The sequence below is a fragment of the Scaptodrosophila lebanonensis genome, unplaced genomic scaffold (genome assembly GCF_003285725.1).
Source record: "Scaptodrosophila lebanonensis strain 11010-0011.00,11010-0021.00 unplaced genomic scaffold, SlebRS2 tig00000085-arrow-pilon, whole genome shotgun sequence".
NCBI classification, from domain to species: domain Eukaryota; kingdom Metazoa; phylum Arthropoda; class Insecta; order Diptera; family Drosophilidae; genus Scaptodrosophila; species Scaptodrosophila lebanonensis.
In genome coordinates, this window is record NW_022060564.1 from 3147740 (window position 1) to 3165706 (window position 17967).

Consider the following 17967-nt stretch of genomic DNA (forward strand, 5'->3'; position numbering starts at 1 on the left):
CGTGGCTCAACACTTTAAACTTAACACCTGGGCGGTGCAGAATGTCGCCTGGTGGGCAGGTGAAGGCCTGTTCTAGAGCTGGGTATCGTGCACGGGCTCGGGCTAGGGCGCGGGCGCGGGCACGGCCTCGGGGTCTTGTTATAAAATTGAAATAATGGCAGAGAGCGTAACATTGTCGGCTGCTAACTAATGTCGGCAACAACAAATGCGAATGTCTCGCCATAATAATACAATTTAATTTCCAGCAAACATCCGTTGAATGCTTCGTGCTCCGGTCGCTCCTGCCTTTCAGCCTTTCTGCCCCTCGCCCCAACCAACCAACCAGCCAGCCAGGAAGGTAGTAGAGGCAGCAACCAGTGTTGCCGTGTTTGCGCAGATTGTGTCAATGTCGTTGCAGTGCTAGGTTTATATAGATGTGTGTGTATGTGTGTGTGTGTGTGTGGGAATGGGTGTTTGTCTCTGTACAAGTACGAGTATTTGAATGCTTTAGTGATGAGCCGTGATCTCAGGCAATGATTCATAAGCTGTGATCACAAACGTGACGAAATTTAAAGTCACTTTTGTTCGTCTAAGCTAAAAATTTAGGCAGTAGCTTGATGCTTACATTTCCAAACACCTATAATTAATTCAGAATTTGTCATTTTCAATCGATTTATAGTTAACAAGGAGCTGCTTGCAAAACCAAAAAAAAACATAAATTTACAATTATAATTAAAATGGCGTCACATCAATCAAAACAATTGAAAGAAGAAACTTTATCGCCAAGCTGAAGAAGTATTTAAAAGATATGACTGTAGAATCGTTAGATAAAATCAAAAACTGACCAGCAAACTAAAACATACAATTGTCATAAGACGGGAATCTGTCTTTTATTTTGCGCCATTAAGACAGAAAATTTTAAACGGGTCCTGAAACTTATAGCCTTTCTTAAAAACTATTAAATATTAAGAAGCAGATTAGCTTTTGAATGTTTGGTATGCGATATAAACTCCATAGGCAGACATTATATATGGAATAAGCAAGTAGGTTACATTGTAAAGCTGAGAGCTATTATAATAATTCATAAAAGAAGTGCTCAGTTTATAAAACATGTTTTAACTACAGTCTTATTAGCCATAGGTTCCAACACTTACAAATCACAGCATATATAAATAATTAATAATGAACACAATATGGGTAAGTTGTCTTAATGCAATAGTATTATTAATGGATAATTGTTAGCACATCTCAATTAATATTTATTGATAATTAAGAAAAAGTGCTCGGTATTTGGGAAAGTTATATAAGTTTGTAATAGAAATCTAGAAACTCTGAGCTCAACTTAATCTTCCTAAATACAATAGGGAATCTCATGAAAACTTTAGCCGCCTTTAGATAGTTCCATAGATCTCTTGAAATTGAACTTCATCTTCAAAAACCAAGGGAACTCTCAGGAAAACTTGTCCTGCCTTAGCTCATATATAGTATATAGTTCTAAAGATTTCATAAGACTCACAGCTAAAGCCACTCAACTTCCAATGCTGATGCTGTCTATTATTTGTCGTTTTCTACAGCTTTGAAAAATTTAGACAGCGACATATTTGCTCCCCGCCCAATCACAGTGACCGAATCCCTTAATTTGTGATTTTCGCCTGCATCTCTGCATATACGAGTATGTTTATATGGATGTGCTGGTGGCAGGAGCTCCTGCAGTTGGAACGCGCGCTCCGAGTGCAGCCATTTGCTTAATGACCGGCTGTCGGCTCCCTGGGTTTTTGGTAGGTCGAAGGCGCTACAACGAAGGGGCGACGAGGTGGGGGGGAAGGACAACAACTGCAGCAACGACTGTTTAGGTTTTCGTTTCGTTTGCGTTTACGTTTACGTTCTGCGTTTGCCTTTGCAATTGTGCAAATGTGTTTTGTTTTGATAAATTAGGCTTGTCAACTCGGCAACGAACGCTGCGAACCGCATGGAGCGGCGCGCCTGCAAGTATGCAACGCTTTTGCTGCAACCGCCGCCGCCGCCGCCGCCGCCGCCACCACCGACACTGCCACCGCCGCCACTGCCACATGCGCACCAACAACAACGGGCCTCAAAGTCTCAGGCAACGGCAGAAAATTTACAAAATTACCATGCAACACGCTTGAAATTGCAAAAGTTTTTCATTATTCACTTTGTGGCTGCACTCACTAGAGTCGTCGAGTCCTACAGTCCCACAGTCCTAGAGTCCCGGAGTCCTCCAGTGCTAGAGTCTCGGTGGTGAAGTCGAGAGTGAGTGAGATTTTTGCATGAATGAGCCGTACGTGCCGGCATTGCCAGCGAGAACAAGATGGATGCAACAACGCAGCCGAATAAGTAGTACGAGTATGTAGAAAGTCGGGGCCCACCACGGCCCACAGACCAATTGAAAAATGTGCAATGGCCGACATTAGGCAGGAGCAACTACTATATCCTACCTACTATTGGCTGTGAAAATTTGGAAACAGGCTTTTCGCCTAATTAGACGCTGGCGGCGCAGTTGGATGCAGAAATAATGCCCGCACCCCAAAAAATTATTTGTAAATTGTTTTTGCATTATTTTCAATCTGGCCGAGCAATGGCCAGATGCAGCCGAGTGTTATATATTAAGGAAGCACGTTGGCTTGGCAGCAATATTTTCCATTAAGTACATGATGAACATTGATTAATGGAGATAATTGTAATATTTGTAATTACTCAATTACAGAAAATTCAAGGGTCTTAAATTTATACATAACGCACAAATTTAGTGAAATTAAGCTATTAAGTTTCTATGGCAATGGAGTACTTAACTAACCCATCTGACAATTTTATAAACATAAATATAACATGCATATATATTTTAATGCTAATGCTAGCGCCTATCTAGTAATTACGCCTTCTTAAAGACTTATTTATTTCCTGGATTAAAAGCTTCAATTAAACCTTGTTTCTTTGAAGCTAAGAGTACTTTTAATTAAGCAATAAAATAATATCTACCAAAGCATCTGTTGACAATTCGCATAATTTTAAAAGTTTTCCCATTTTTCGTTCTTTGCTGGCTGTATTTTTTTTATCGTGTTTTAAATTAATTTAAATTAATTGTTTTTTGGTCCTTTTATAAATCAACACGATTACGCACATTGCAACACCTTAATCTTTATAGCACCATCAATTTCTAAAATACTTTTCATTATGTTCGCTCTGTTTGTACATTTTACCGATCTCGGAATCTAATTTCGTCTAAAAGTTGTATTTACGAGTAAGAGTCAAGCCTCTCAATAATATTTTATATTTAAATATTTATGTGATTTGAAGATACAACTGCTTTAGAATAAGTGTGAATGTCATTTATTAAACAATAATTGTGTTAGCTTTTGCTCTTGAAGATAAAATAGATAATAAAAATTGCAATCCAAGTTTCTTCATAACCACCCCATTTGAATAGACATATATATAAACATTATACTATACATATTTAAAAATAACAATATATGTATATATTTTAATTAATCGCTATAAAAATTAATTAAATAAATTATATTCTTCAATTAGCCGACTTTTTGTTTAAAACTGCTGTTTTCAAACCTGGCAAGAGTGAACCCCAAAAGTATGCTATGCTTTACTTCAATTGTGTTTCATTTCCACAATGGACACCGGATATTGATGTGTACTTGTGTACTTAACATAGAAACGTTTCGAAACTAAAAGTTTCTTAGTTTCACATAGATTTGTTTAGAATACTTTCTAAAAAAAAAAAAACCAACTCAAAAGGCAAAACTAAAAGTCGCGTAACACAAAGCAGACCAACAGAAAATACAGTTTTGTTTTTGCCATTTCCGTTGATTTATGTTTCAAGTTTTTCTTATCGCTTGCACTGGCTTTTTCTTTAGTCTAGTGTAATAAGGCCATAAATATATTCACAACACTCTTTCCTTAATATTCACGGGGACTTTGTTAATAATGTTTCTCTTTTTTTGTTGCTGCTCTTATTTCATTGTAAATAAGAAATGCTGGTGCAACATTGTTTAGTGATTCGGCTTACCGTTGTGTTGATGGTCGTCCAGCTATCCAGATGGCGAATAGGGATATCATAAAACTGGCAAAATCGGTGAGCAAATGCGCGGCATCTGTTGCAATGGCCAAGCTGTTCGATAGTACACCACCTGTAGCAAAAATTTAATGGTAAAAAAAATTAAGTTACAGAGCCAAAGAAAAGGGAAGGGAGGTTGGAGGACGACAGAACCGCTCTTGGTTGTCATCAATGGCAGAAAACAGTAAAAGGGAGGAGTTGTGCGAGCAATTTCGATTGGAATTTGAAGCACAGCATCATCACAATGCGCAAAGAGAACGAAAAGTGAAATGAAAAAGCAAGGAAAATAACCAACGCTTTGGGACACAGTGCGATGGAAGGAAGGAAGGAGAGGAGAGGAAGCGGCATTGGCAAGCAGCTTTGGACATTGTAGGTAATTGCAAAGCGATTAACAGCAACGGACGCCCTTCATGGCTTGCCCGCCACCACTTGAAAATTAAATGTTTATTGTGCAACACAACAGAGAGAACTGGGGGTAGAATTTGCGAAGAGAGCAAACGAAAGTGATGGAATGAACTGGGGGAGGGAGGGGGTGGCATCAGCGGGGCAGACAGTAAGCCTTCCGGTTGCCATATTGTTGCACTTCCGGTGCTAACTTTTTAAGCGTCTCGTCTGTGGGGCCGTACGGCCCAGACCGCTTTGTTTGACTGAAACGCCTTTATCTCTTTTTGTATTTTTCTTCTTTTTTATTTTGTATTATTTTTCCGGCTCCTTTTTTGCCGATGCTCTCTGAGGTGGTGGGAAAATTAGTCGAGGGAATTGAGGGAAAATCAAAGCAAAACGACAGCGAAAAAGGAAGCGAAAATGAAAGGCAATGACAGTGTCGGAGATTGCTGTTTTTCTTTTCTGTTTTTGTGTTCATCACACAATAAGCTAAATAAATACTCACCGACTATCTCAGCTATCATGAAAACCAGACACAGGACACTGGCAATGATCAATTTACGTCGAGCCTTCACATCAACGCCCTCGGTGCGCGCCCGATGACAATGATCGCGAACTATACAGAGAGAGAGAGAGAGAAAGAGAGAGAGAAAGAGATAATAAAATAAAAGTAAATTTTATTTAATAAATCAACAAATTGTGCTGTCGCTACACATTACAATAACAATGATTTATATTACATTATAATATTATAAATATTACAATAAAGATATGTAAAAATATTAACTATAACTATGATTTATATTATATTATAATATTATAATATTTAAAATAAAGATATGTAATAATATGACGTTGTAATTTCAACTTAAAAGATAAGTGAAAGCCTAAGAAAAAACTGTACAATAATGTACATTAATGCCTTTGTCATTTGGCCAGCTATGCCTCGATTTATAGCCATAAGTCGCCAGAGACAAACTAAAACAAAAAATAGTAAGTAGAGGAGGAAAATGAATTCTACTTGACAGCTATCACTATATATATACATGTATATCACCATCACTATATCACTATCATGTGAGCGTATTAACTAACTAATCTATGGTTAGTTAGTAATTATTTTGTTTATCTCCAAAGATACAAGTATCTGTCATTCTATATAGTGTGCTCGTCTGTCAACAGATCAGCGCTTTTTAAACAACAGCTCTTTTTTCACACTTCATATAACTACTATTTATATTTAGAAGGAAAGGAAATCAGAAAATGAATCACTTTTGCAATAAAAAAAGATAATTCCAGTAACTAACAACATATTGTTCTTATATCTAACAATTATTGTAGATAATAAAAAACAACCAATAGAAATTACAGTTCACATAGAAATAAGAGAAGGAATTATATACCAAATGGAAATGAAAGGGAACTGCAGCAAGAGAAAGTTGAGAAAGAAAGGGAAGTTGTTGAAGATAGAAAATAAGTGTAGATCTCAAGTAACAATAAATATAAGCAACATTTTCAATAGAAATAACAGTCCACATACAAATAAGAGAAGGGGTTATGTATTTAATGTAAATTAAAAGGAACTGCAGCAAGAGAAAGCTGAGAAAGAAAGATAAGTTATGGAAGATAGGAAATAAGTGTAGACCTTCAATAAAAATTTGTTGTCTAAATAAGCAACATTTTCAATAGAAATCACAGTCCAAATAGAAATAAGAGAAGACATTATATAACAAATGTAAATTAGAGAAAGAGAAAGTAGATGCTGAAGATAAAAAATAAGTATAGATCTTAAGTAAAAATTTGTTGTCTAAATAAGCAACATATTCAATGATAAAATAAGTTTATTTTCAAATCGTCTTATTATTTTTAAGAACTTAACAATTACAAGTACTACTCTGCTTTAAACAATTCAGCACTTATACTTTATATCTACGTTTCAATAAACAATAAACAATTGAAATCTTGTCCCATATACTTATAGAGAGGTCGAGTTCTGTAGCTTCAACACATTCTGCACCCGGCGCCATGGGCAGAACAATAAAGCCAATATTTTTTCTTGACACTCTTCCCTGCTCCCATTACCTGCTCCTTCTCTTCCCTTTGCTTTCCTTTGCCGCATTTTTTCGCACGTTCTTTGTTGCTGTCATACGCTACGTCTCGGTCCCACTAGTTCAACATATTTATAAAACAGGCATTTAAATTTATTTAACATGGTACGTGAATAATGACCACCAATGCCGCTTTTCCACCGCCATTTCCCTCGCACACATGAGCAGCTTGAGCTCCGATGTTGGTTCGTGTGTTTTGTGTCACTAACAGAAGCAGGAGCAGGGGCAGGAGCAGGGGCAGGAGAAAGAGAAGCAGGAGGGAATAGGTTGCAGCGCACTGGCTCGCTCGGTCTGGTTGCTCGCCTAGGAACAGTCTATTAAATACTTTATTGCATTTGTCGCAGCCGTATTTCATGCTTTGTCATTTCCGCTGCATTTTCTTTGCACTCTTTCGTTGCCGCTTTACTCCTCTTTTTACTCCTCGTGTTGTGCACTTTTCTTTGTTCCCCACACAACACACACACACACACACACACATGCACACGGGGAGGAAGAACATGGAGCATGGACTCCATACACAAATGTGCATATGCTGCTTCCTTCGTCCTTGCACTCCTTCTACTCCTGCTTCTACTCTATACTCCACAGTCTCATTCGTAGCGCGGTTTTCTTCATTTGAATTCAGCACAAGGACGTAGCCCACACACATACGCATACCACACACACACACACACACACACACACACTAACCATTATATGTATATGAATCAACAAAATGTATAAGAACTCAGGATGTACAAAGATTGTAAACGAAGGCAGGACAGGACAGTATGACGTGCAAGCTTTCAGGCATATCTAGATTTAAGTTTTACGAACACACAACATTTACGAGCTATCAAAAATGTACCCTCGCCAGGTGAAAATCTGAATTCCAATGGTTACTTAAAGATCCATTTCTAAATCCACTTTATTTAAATATTTAAGCCTTTAATCTGTATGTAAGATCTGTTCTCGTAAAGGCATGCCAGGCCCCTCTAAATCCATTTGAAATTGTATGTTTTAAGCAGTTGCTCGAAATGAAAGTTTTTCAATATTAATTGCCTTTAAATCAGTGTCAATAATACCAAAATTAAAAAAACAATTATATCCAATTGATATAACTCTTATTTCGAAGCAATGCCGAACACTTCCTGTTATATTCACGAGGTTTTTTTTTTTGTTTTTCAGAAGTGAAATGTGCAAATATTTTAGAAATCAAAGCCTAATCAGCAGAAGATCAAGATACTAATTGCGAAAAGAAAGTTCTACTCTTAATAACCCTGTAATTTCTTCTTATGGTCTCACTTTTGCGGATAAGGATATACTAGAAAAAGTTTAGTTTTCCGCTAGTTTAACTGTAAAAAGCTCCACAGAAAACATTTGGTATACTTATGATGTTCCATAGGTTATTCAAAAATGCGTTTTAATAAATAAAATAATAAATAAATAATGAAAACATTCAATACAATACAAACGATATAGATTCAATGCAAAGTTTGAAAAAGTAATAAACATTTTACATAGATTATGACCACTTTTTGTTATCTACTAACGTTTTTTATACAAGTAGCTTCAAACAATATGAAGTATAACAATATGAAGTATATGAAAATATAGTGCGTTAAAAACTATGATAACCAATTTGTTTTTACTTGTAATTTTATTGATAAGACATGGCGATAAAAGCAATAAACAATTTCTTCCTCTTTACAGCAACTGAATGGTCTTCTTCAAAAAACGAAAACATATCTAATAATCTATGGCCAGCGGATTTAAAATAAACTTGACATCTTGCTCGACAAACTCTACGCGTACAGTTAAACAATATATGGTGTGGAGAAGAATGAATTAAGAATAATCTTATCTCGTTATCTTTATTATGCTTCCTCAATTACAAATAAGGCGTTCCCACATTAGAATGTGAATCCAAAAAAAATATAGTTATTGTCATAAACAACTAAAAAATGCCAAGTTACTAAGTTACAAATGATATCGAAACTAAATATTGCCTTTGCTCTGCTTAATTCTCAAAAATATTGAAGTATTGTTCAAACTACTTCTTATGAAGTTAAATTGGCTTTAATTTGATTATTTTTGATTTTCTTTTCTTGGGAGCTATAATTTAATCAATTTTGTTTACTAACCGGTTTATTTGATTTTTAAATTTTTTATTTTCTATAGCTTTAGTATGATTAATAATTTCTTCAACTCTTTTTTTCTTTTCTTTAGATTTTGCGGAAGGAGAATCTGAATTGGTTTCAGAGTTTTATGTTGAATATAGAAAAGGGGGATATGCTTTCATTTTTTAAACGGAATTTTATTTATGAGCATATTATTTTGTGTATTACTTTTTTGACGATACGATGTTTGACTTATTTTTAGTATTCATAAGTTATAATAAGTTATGAGAGTTGTTAAAAGATTTCAATGAAAAGAATTGAAAATGAAATTATCTTGTAATAACAAAAATTACAAATTCTATAGAAACTAAATAAAATTTGCTTTGCTCTGCTTAATTTTAAAAAATATTGCAAGCCTAGTGTTATGCGATGATGTTGATTGATTTCTTTTTAGTCTTCTGGTTGGCTTCTTAAGATGTCAATTGAAAGAGTTAAAAATGAAAATATCTGGTAATTAAAAAACAGTTGTAGTGGCAATCTACTTTTGATCTGTAGTGTAGACACACTTGCCTATAATGGCAGTAACAATGCCGGCAGCGAAATTAAATTCCTGTGCATAACCAAGACTCGTTCGTACCATGTACTACGAGTATACTGGTAGATGGAAGTGGAGGCCTTTTTTGGGCGATGCCTGCACGTGTTTCACGTCTCTTGCACCTATTAGGCCGCGCAGTTGCCGCTCTACTTCCTTCCCAGCATCCCAACCACCCAGCCGCCCAGCCACCGAACCACCCAGAGACCGAGCTTCTCTTCATCCACTACAAAGCAGTTGTGCAGCAGCTGATGCATAAAAATCATCATACTTGCAATTTAAACAACTCCGATCCATCTGCATCTTTAATTGGTAGTCGGTCGTCATAGTCGTCGCCGTCGCCGTCGGGTGTTTGTTGTTGTTGTTGTTGTTTTTGGCCCCGGAAATTTTGTGCGAGTCTTGGTTGCTTCGGTTGGCATTCATATGCTTCTGATTATTCCGAGTCCCCGACACCACTTACACGTGGTGTACGGCTCTTATTCTCGATGCAGAGTGCAAGCGAACGAACAAAGCAAACAATGTAAATTACTTATAAATAATTAATGGCGGCATATAATTGAATCGAAATAAATCGCGCTGCCACTGCATTTTATGCAAAATTTATGGCATATGGATAAAATGAATTGACAACTTTAGCGACTAAACTGATGAAATATCGATTACATAAAACAAACACCTGCATAGTACGGCTATTTGAAACGAAATCTTATAAGAGAAATTATTTAATAGCACATTAATTAAATAAAACTACAAATAAATGCAAAGTGGAAAAAATCAATTTTTTTATCGAGTCCGGCAAGTTAAGAAAACTTGCTAGATAAAGGAAAAATACCAAAAACCATCAAATATAAGAACCTGACAAGTCTATAGCTCAAAATTTCACTATTGCTTTAAAGAAGGAGAAATGTTTTTAATTTACAATTAGTTATGTCAAATTTTCTTTCTTTTAAGTTATAGTGTATTTAAATTGGAAGCGTAAGAGGCTTAAAAGCAATAAATGTTGTTGGTCTATTTTGCTTGCGATTTCGAAACAAATAACCTTCTTTTGTAAATTATTAAAATTATGTTATTAAAGAAATAAACATTCTGAACGGCAACTCTTTATTCGTGCTATTCACCTGTGGAATCAATTGGCACAATATTTAAAGATAATAATTAGGAAAACATTATATTTGGCTTAAAAATATAAGCATTTAACAATATATAATGTTCGAAAATAAACATTTTATATAAATAAAAAATAAATAATAAAGTTAAGTAGATTATTCAAATCACTTTAAACATTTTCACTACTGCTTTTATTTAGACGAATTTTTCTTGTCCCACTATGAAATAATAAAGAAATAAACGATAACAGCATATTTACAAATATTAGCAAGTTCGATTTTTTTGTTTGGAGAGTAATATATTAATAATTCTTCAATTGGCTGACTTCGCTGTACAACTAACTAAGGAGGCATTCGTCGAATTTGTATTAAACAGAAATTATTTGTTTTGTTTTAAAACCAATTAATAGTCACTGGTATATATAAATATATTTATTTATATTTTCTTACTGTTCGTATGTTGATTAAGCATCATATAGGAGCATCTAAGCAATAAATAAAGAAAGAAAACTTGAGAACTATTCGTAATGAAAAGTCATTTATAAGTGCGTATGTCCGTCTGTATGATCGCAAGCAACTCGAGAACTATACGAGATAGCTTCACAATATTTGGTATGCAAATCTTGCTACGATTAATGCATACTATGTAGAGCAGATTAAGGCTTTATGGCTTTATAGTATCTCGCAATTTATAATTGCTTTAAGTGTCAATGCTTAAGTCAAATCAAATCGTATCACAATATTGGGCTTCTTTTGCTTTAACATCTTGCCTTCATTATATTGCTTTCGCTCTTTGTGGCACATCATAACAATATATTTTGATCATTTCTTTTGCACAATTTTTCAATAATACGTGAAGGTAAAAAAACACATCACACATGTGTATAATTTCCCTCGGCACTGATGCCGCAGTCGCGTTTATCACTAAACTAATGTGATGGCAGCTCATGGCCGGACCAGCGGGCAAAGCTTTCAACACTTCGCGATAAACAACAACTCGAAGACTACTTAAGCTTAGCTTTCTCGTATAACTAAGTAGATGCATGTAAGAGCATTGAAAGCTGGCCGACTGGAGCGAGTAAACAACCTGGTCTAATCATCATACGAGCACGAAATTTAAGCGAATGTTGCAACAAATGCAAGGCTGCAACCTTGAGTCCTCACTCCTGGCACTACTTGGAAGAAGTAAATATGTTCTTAAAGCACACACTTCAACCAAAAGATATATAAGTATACATTTTTCTACTACACACTTGGAAAAATTAATTTTAACGCATTAATACTTCGTTAAGAAAACTTAACTCTGTTTTGTTTTAATTCTGTGCTGGGGTTTTTTAATTAAATTATAAGTTTATTATATTATTATGATTTTTTTTAGATTGCGGCAGGTTTTTCTAGAAATTAATCTTGACTTTTATGCCATTTTGAAAAATTGATTAAACTTATAATTGTTTATTATAAATTTAAATTGTTGGAGAATAAAGAGAATTTGTTTGCTTATTTTCTTTGAGTTTGTTTTGCTTGAGTGTTATTTTTATTTAAGCATTTTTCATTTGATTTTTATAAATGGTTCTTTTAATATGCACTTTTTAATTTGATTTAGTTTTATTTGCTGAGAAACTGAGAAACCAGTTTTCTCACCTATCAACAGCTTGGCTTTTTTTCCACTGAGATCAATCTCCCAAAAAAAATAAATAAATAATTTTTCTATTGGGATTTAAAATACAAGAATTTAAATGCATTTGAAACAGAATTTTAAAACTGTAATTCTTACACGAAGCTGAACCTTTTAATTTCCCGATCAATGGAACTACATTAAATTTTGTTGTTCGACTTTTTTTTAGCTATGCAAAATAATGAGGATATAAATTGTTTTGCATTAAACTTGCTATACATATTGATAACACAGATCTACTTAACCAGTTTGGTGTCCCTAGCTTATGTGGTTCAAAAGTTCTAGGCGTTCATACAGACAAACAAGCGACACGTCTAGTCAAGCAAGATTTGCCACCCCTCCGTTTCACTCTCTGTGCACAAAAGACGTTAAAAATATATTTCCTCTGAGCAATATCCAATAGTTTCCAAATGCATTTTCCGTGAATTAGAATTTCTTTTTTAAACATACTTTTTTTAAGGTGTAGGCTGCTCGCTACTTGGCCGTCTAGACATGATGTAATGTCATTTAAGGTCGTTCGTCTGCCAATAAATCGAATCAGCGAAGCAACGAAATGTCGCAACCATCTTGCCACTTGCTATATAAACGTTTTTTTTATATATACAAGTATACCTACACATACTACTATGTATGTATTGATGAACTTGATGTCTATGTAAGAAATTATGTTCGGAGTTTTCCAAAGGAAATTAGAATGTGAACTTGATGTGTGGCTCACATCGATCTGGCTTAGCAGAATATATAGTAAATAAGTACAGTCAAGATTGACAAGATGTGACAAAATGTTAATCAAATTGTACAAATTTTTAAACTATTATTTAGATTGAACTGTGAGAAGAGCTCGAAGGAAATATTTTAAATATTTAAATGGTAAGCTATGCAGGCATGCTTTACGAGCAAGTCTAGTTTTCTAAAATATTTATCAGTTTGTTTATCTAATATCAACCAAGATATATACAAGATATATATACAAAGATAACTAATTCAATTTTAAAATACTACATAAATTAGATTGCAACAAAATTTGGTAGAAAAACTTTTTAAAATTATCTAAAAAAAACTAAATATTAGAGAGAACATTTCTCGAAACCAAAACTCAACAAATCTACCAACTTGGGGGTCCAATATTGAATGTTCATCTTAAGCAAACCTCACTGTACTTCACTTGAGAGGAGAAAAAATGAACTAACTGTCCATTTACTTACGTATATCACTCTCTGGCGCCTTCCGAAATTCTTCTCATCGTCGCACGTAAATTGCGAGCTACCAACATCGGACAACAATTTATGGCTAGCGTTGGCGGTTTGACATAAATTTTGATTACTGCCACAGCTGTTGAAGTCAACAGTGCCACCACCACCACCACTCCCCCCCCCCCCCCCCCCCCTTCAAAACGCCACCGTATATTGTCGTCGCCACAAATCGTTTGGCAAGCAGCAAATCAGGAGCTGATTGATGACAAAGCCATCCAACCAAGAAGCCGCAGCTTCACAGCTATAGAATATGTACATATGTATGTATGTGTCTACATATATGTGAGTGTGTGTGTGTGTACTAGCTATAGACATACGACACAGTTGTCTGTCCATTTTAGCCAGAACTAGCTGAATCTTTAAGGCAACTAACTGAGTTTTGCTCCGAGCGCCTCAAAATGTTAGCCACTGAAGAGTTGTCTTCACATTTAAGCCAAAAGCGAGCTCTGAATACCTAATCAGTATAATACATGGATTAATTATAATAATGAAATGCATTAATTAATTCATATATTATAATTAATTCATAAATTGTAATTCTTCTTTTTCAGAAGTTCAAATATTTCCTTTACAAAAAAAAAATGGCTCAGAAAAACCCTACTTTTCGTTTTCTTGGATCTTCTTCAAAAGAAAAGCGACAGTAATAACAATAATTACTATAATTAAGTGCATTATATATTATAAAAAAGTGACTAAGTCTTTTTTTTAGAATTCGATTCTATTAATCAAAATTGACTAATTCTTCTTTTTCAGCAATTGCTTTAATATTTTGTTCAAAAAAAATGGCCCTCCTTTTGCTTTTCTTTCTTCAAAAGAAAAACTTTAGTAGCCAGTATATGTAGTATATAGTATATGAATATGATTAATGCAGGAATTAAATGATCATAAAAAAGCGACGAATTCTTCTTTTTGAAGAGGCTTTTCAATATTTTCGTAAGAAAAAAATGGCTCTTGAAAACCCTATAACCATCCATTTGCTTTTCATGTAATCTTTTTCAAAGCTTTAGCCTTAGTAACCAGTGTAGTATGTGGATTAATAATAATATAATAATATATTATAAAAAAACTGACTATTTCTTCATTTTCAGAAATCAAAATATTATCTTTGCAAAAATATTTCTCTTTAAACCCTTCTTTTGCTTTACTTCTACAAAAAAACAGAAAAGCTTTAGTCGTAGTAGCCAGTATACTTGTAGTACATGAATAAATTATTATAATAAATGCAGTAATTTAAATATCATATAAAAGACACAAACTCTGCTTTTTGAAAAAACTTTTCAATATTTTGTTCAGAAAAAAAATTACTTTTGAAAACCCTGTAGCAACCCTTTCTTGGAATCTTCTTCAAAAGAACAGCTGTAGTCCCAACACTCTCTCGATAAAGTGTTGACACTTATACTATATATGTATGTATATATATATATATATGTATTATTGTAAAATGTGTATATATTTAATGTGAAGAGCTGCTCACCATAGCCATTGGGCCAATGTCGCCGCTTCTCCAAACATGTGGTTGATGTGGTTGTCAATGTTGTCGTCTGTCTATATACGACGGCGTCGTTCATTTCCGTGTCGTCTGTCAATTAGCGCGCATTACGATAATAATACAAAATTGCGCAAATTTTCGAATTCGTTCACGTTTATTATTATATTTTTTTTCTTGTTTCTTTGAGGTGGTTGTTGTTGTTGTTTTTTTCTTTTTTGTTTTTGTAGTAAACTGCACAATCAATGGAACGACATGCACCTCCACAAGCACATTAATGTGCTGTGAAAATGAATTTTTGTAGATATTTTTGTTGCTTAAAGCATTGAACTAAGAATCAAATGCTGCCAAGTTAAATAATTTCTGAATGACTGCAAATTGCAGGGGTGTTGATCGATTTGCAAACCGACTTGCAGGTCGACTCGTCGTCACGAAACCCTGACGTGTGATTTGTTTGTTTTTCCAACCGCAAACAGCGCACGCCATCATGTCTACAGAGGTAGTTACTTAAACCCATTAAAGATCCGACGTATACTTATATATAGTACTTATTTACTTATACAACTATATGCAATTAGACGGGAGAGGCAGAAACATATCACCTTACAAGATATGGAAACTGAATAATTTAACAAAAGATTGAGAACTAAAAAGTAATCTTCGGGATATTAGTTCGAGAACTATTAAACCTGCTAAGCAACTCAAAGTATTTGCATCTTTTTCGCGGCACAAATCTGATAATATTTTCAATATTCTCTATATCTAATATCGAGTTCCAATATCTTTATAATCAACAAACTGCACATAATAATAATTTTTTAGCTATTTTAAATAACCTTATTTCTTATTCCCCAAATATGACGTTTCTATTAAATATATTAAATTAAATAAAAGACATTTTGAGTTTTAACAAATTTTATAAAAATATTATTTCTTTTTTTACACATTTAAAAAAAGTTTGGCTTTTTAAATATATGTTTTTTTTTTTATTCCTTTTTAAGCCAATTTTATAAAAACATTATTTTGTTGAGCAGATTATTCATATTTTAAAAAAAAAAAACGTTACCTTTTAATTAGATGGTTTTTTTTTTTGTTTCTTTTTAAGCAACCTAGTTTTTTTTAAAGATCCAAAAATATTAAAAATAATTTCGCTAAAAGCAGCAAATTTTATAAAAACATTATTTTGTTGACCAGATTATTCACATATTAAAAAAAAAACTTATCTTTCAATTATGGGTTATTTTTGTTCGCTTTTAAGCAGCTTAGTTTTTTTTTAAAGATCGAAAATGTTTAAAAATTGTTTCGGAAAAAGCAGCAATTGTTGTAGGAACTTAAATGTAATCGAAAACATACATTTCTATCGAAAGAACTGTAAAATTATACTACTACTCGTACAGCACATAGTTACGGAAATTGTTGAACTTACCCTCAAAATTCTTGGAGCGGCCATGCAAACAAAATATCTGCGAAGGTGTTGCTGGTGTGATATTATTGTTGCCGTTTCCTCTCTCCACGGAATGCAAATTAGTGCCATAATTGTAATTCCCACGCCCCCCCAGTCGGCTATTGGGCCTGCAAAAGCAAACTATAATGGTCAGAATGGAGGGCAGACATTAAGCCCCATAAGTGCATATATGTACGTATGTTCAACTTAAAGTGCAACTTTGTCAGGCAATTAAAAATACGCCGCCAACTGCGGCAATTCACCGAGCCAAATGAAAAGGTTAATCATAGCCCCCTCCCCTGCCGCCCCCTTAACTATAAACAGAACTTTCGCACTATAAGCAACAGTGGAGAAAAAAGATGTGGAGAATGTGAAATAAAAACGAGCTTAAAAATAAAATAGAAAAAACAAACAAACTTTTTGTGAAGGCCAAAACATTTTAAATAATTACAAACAACAATTTGAACTTATGCAGGCGGATCCTGAGAAATAGGATTATGGTAATGCAGAACAGGACCTAATCTCTGATTGTTAATTATAAATACAGATTCTTCCTTCTGTATTATTTATTAATATGGAGAAGAATTCAAAACCCGAGATAAGATGTTTATAACTATTTTATTCAAACGTAAAATCTTGCATTGCCTTTTTGCTAAGGTTTATTTAAATATTAAGAACTAATAATTTTTTCCAGCCTTCGATCCTGCTACCTTCTTTTTAGTCCGCCTGAAGACAATTTTAAAATAAATGGAAATTTTCTAAAAATGGTAAATTATATTTATAATACAATTCCACTTCATCTCCATTAATGCATCCTTTGAATTCATTTTAAAAAAGCATATGATCTTTAGGTATAGGAAAGATTACCTTAGCTTCACTGTAATTTTAATATATTTTAATTCATTAATAAATAAATACTTCTGCTTTGTCGAAAGTTATTCATGAATACTACATTTCAAAAACTATATTTCAACTATAAAAAAAATTATAATTGTTAATTGGAATTCTTTAAATTATGAACATTTAAATAGGTTTATTAATTGTGAACATAGTTTCATATGATTCTCTAATAATGTCTGAAATAATTGTATTAAATAAATAATAAAATTTGGAGTTGAAGATTTCATCATTGTCGAATTGTTGTTAGAAGAATTGAAAAGCCCATGACATCAACACGTTGCTTCTACTGTTTTGCGAACAAATTTCAAGATAAAATAATACTAAGAATGTTTCGCAAAATCGTTCACAACTTCTTCATAAATAAGTTAAGAAGTTCTATATGTTAAGTGAAAAACAATTGTGATTGTTGATTGTAATTGCTTGAATATATAAATATCTAAATGCATTTATTAATTGTGCACATTTCTTCAGCTCTTTTTGTGATAATACTTCAAATGCCGGTTTTAAATATCAGAGTGTTTAGGACTGTTCCCTGATTTAAAGAATATTATATTTTAAGTGTAAAAACAATTGTAATTGTTTATTGAAATGATTTAATATATGAACATGTTATGGTTCCTAAATTGTTTATAGTTGCTTTCTGTCCGAATGAGGTATTTATGTTTTAATTGTTAATTGGAATGCTTTAACATACTTCTCAGAGGACACTGAGCAGCTAAATTGTTTACCCCTTTTCTGTTCAGACTCCAAATACCTTCTCTTTTCCAAAAAATACTTGAAATAATTTTAGATATCAAACTATTTACGGTTTCTTTCTGTCCGATATATCACACTGTGCCGAGGACTTAATG

The 17967-nt window shown here is 33.6% G+C and overlaps 1 protein-coding gene across 2 annotated transcripts in view; it reads right to left on the reverse strand.

The window, feature by feature from the left end:
• LOC115626352 (zinc transporter 2) overlaps positions 1 to 17967 on the reverse strand; it is a 34644-nt gene that overhangs the window by 15668 nt on the left and 1009 nt on the right. Inside the window, exons 2-4 of one of the 2 annotated variants that reach the window (XM_030521702.1) lie at positions 16199 to 16344; positions 4959 to 5069; positions 4022 to 4142 (exon numbers count right to left, since the gene is read on the reverse strand). In XM_030521702.1, coding sequence (XP_030377562.1) covers positions 4022 to 4142; positions 4959 to 5069; positions 16199 to 16344 — 378 coding nt within the window. Of the gene's footprint in view, positions 1 to 4021; positions 4143 to 4958; positions 5070 to 14760; positions 15051 to 16198; positions 16345 to 17967 lie in introns of those variants that run through there. The other variant, XM_030521703.1, reaches the window with a different exon arrangement.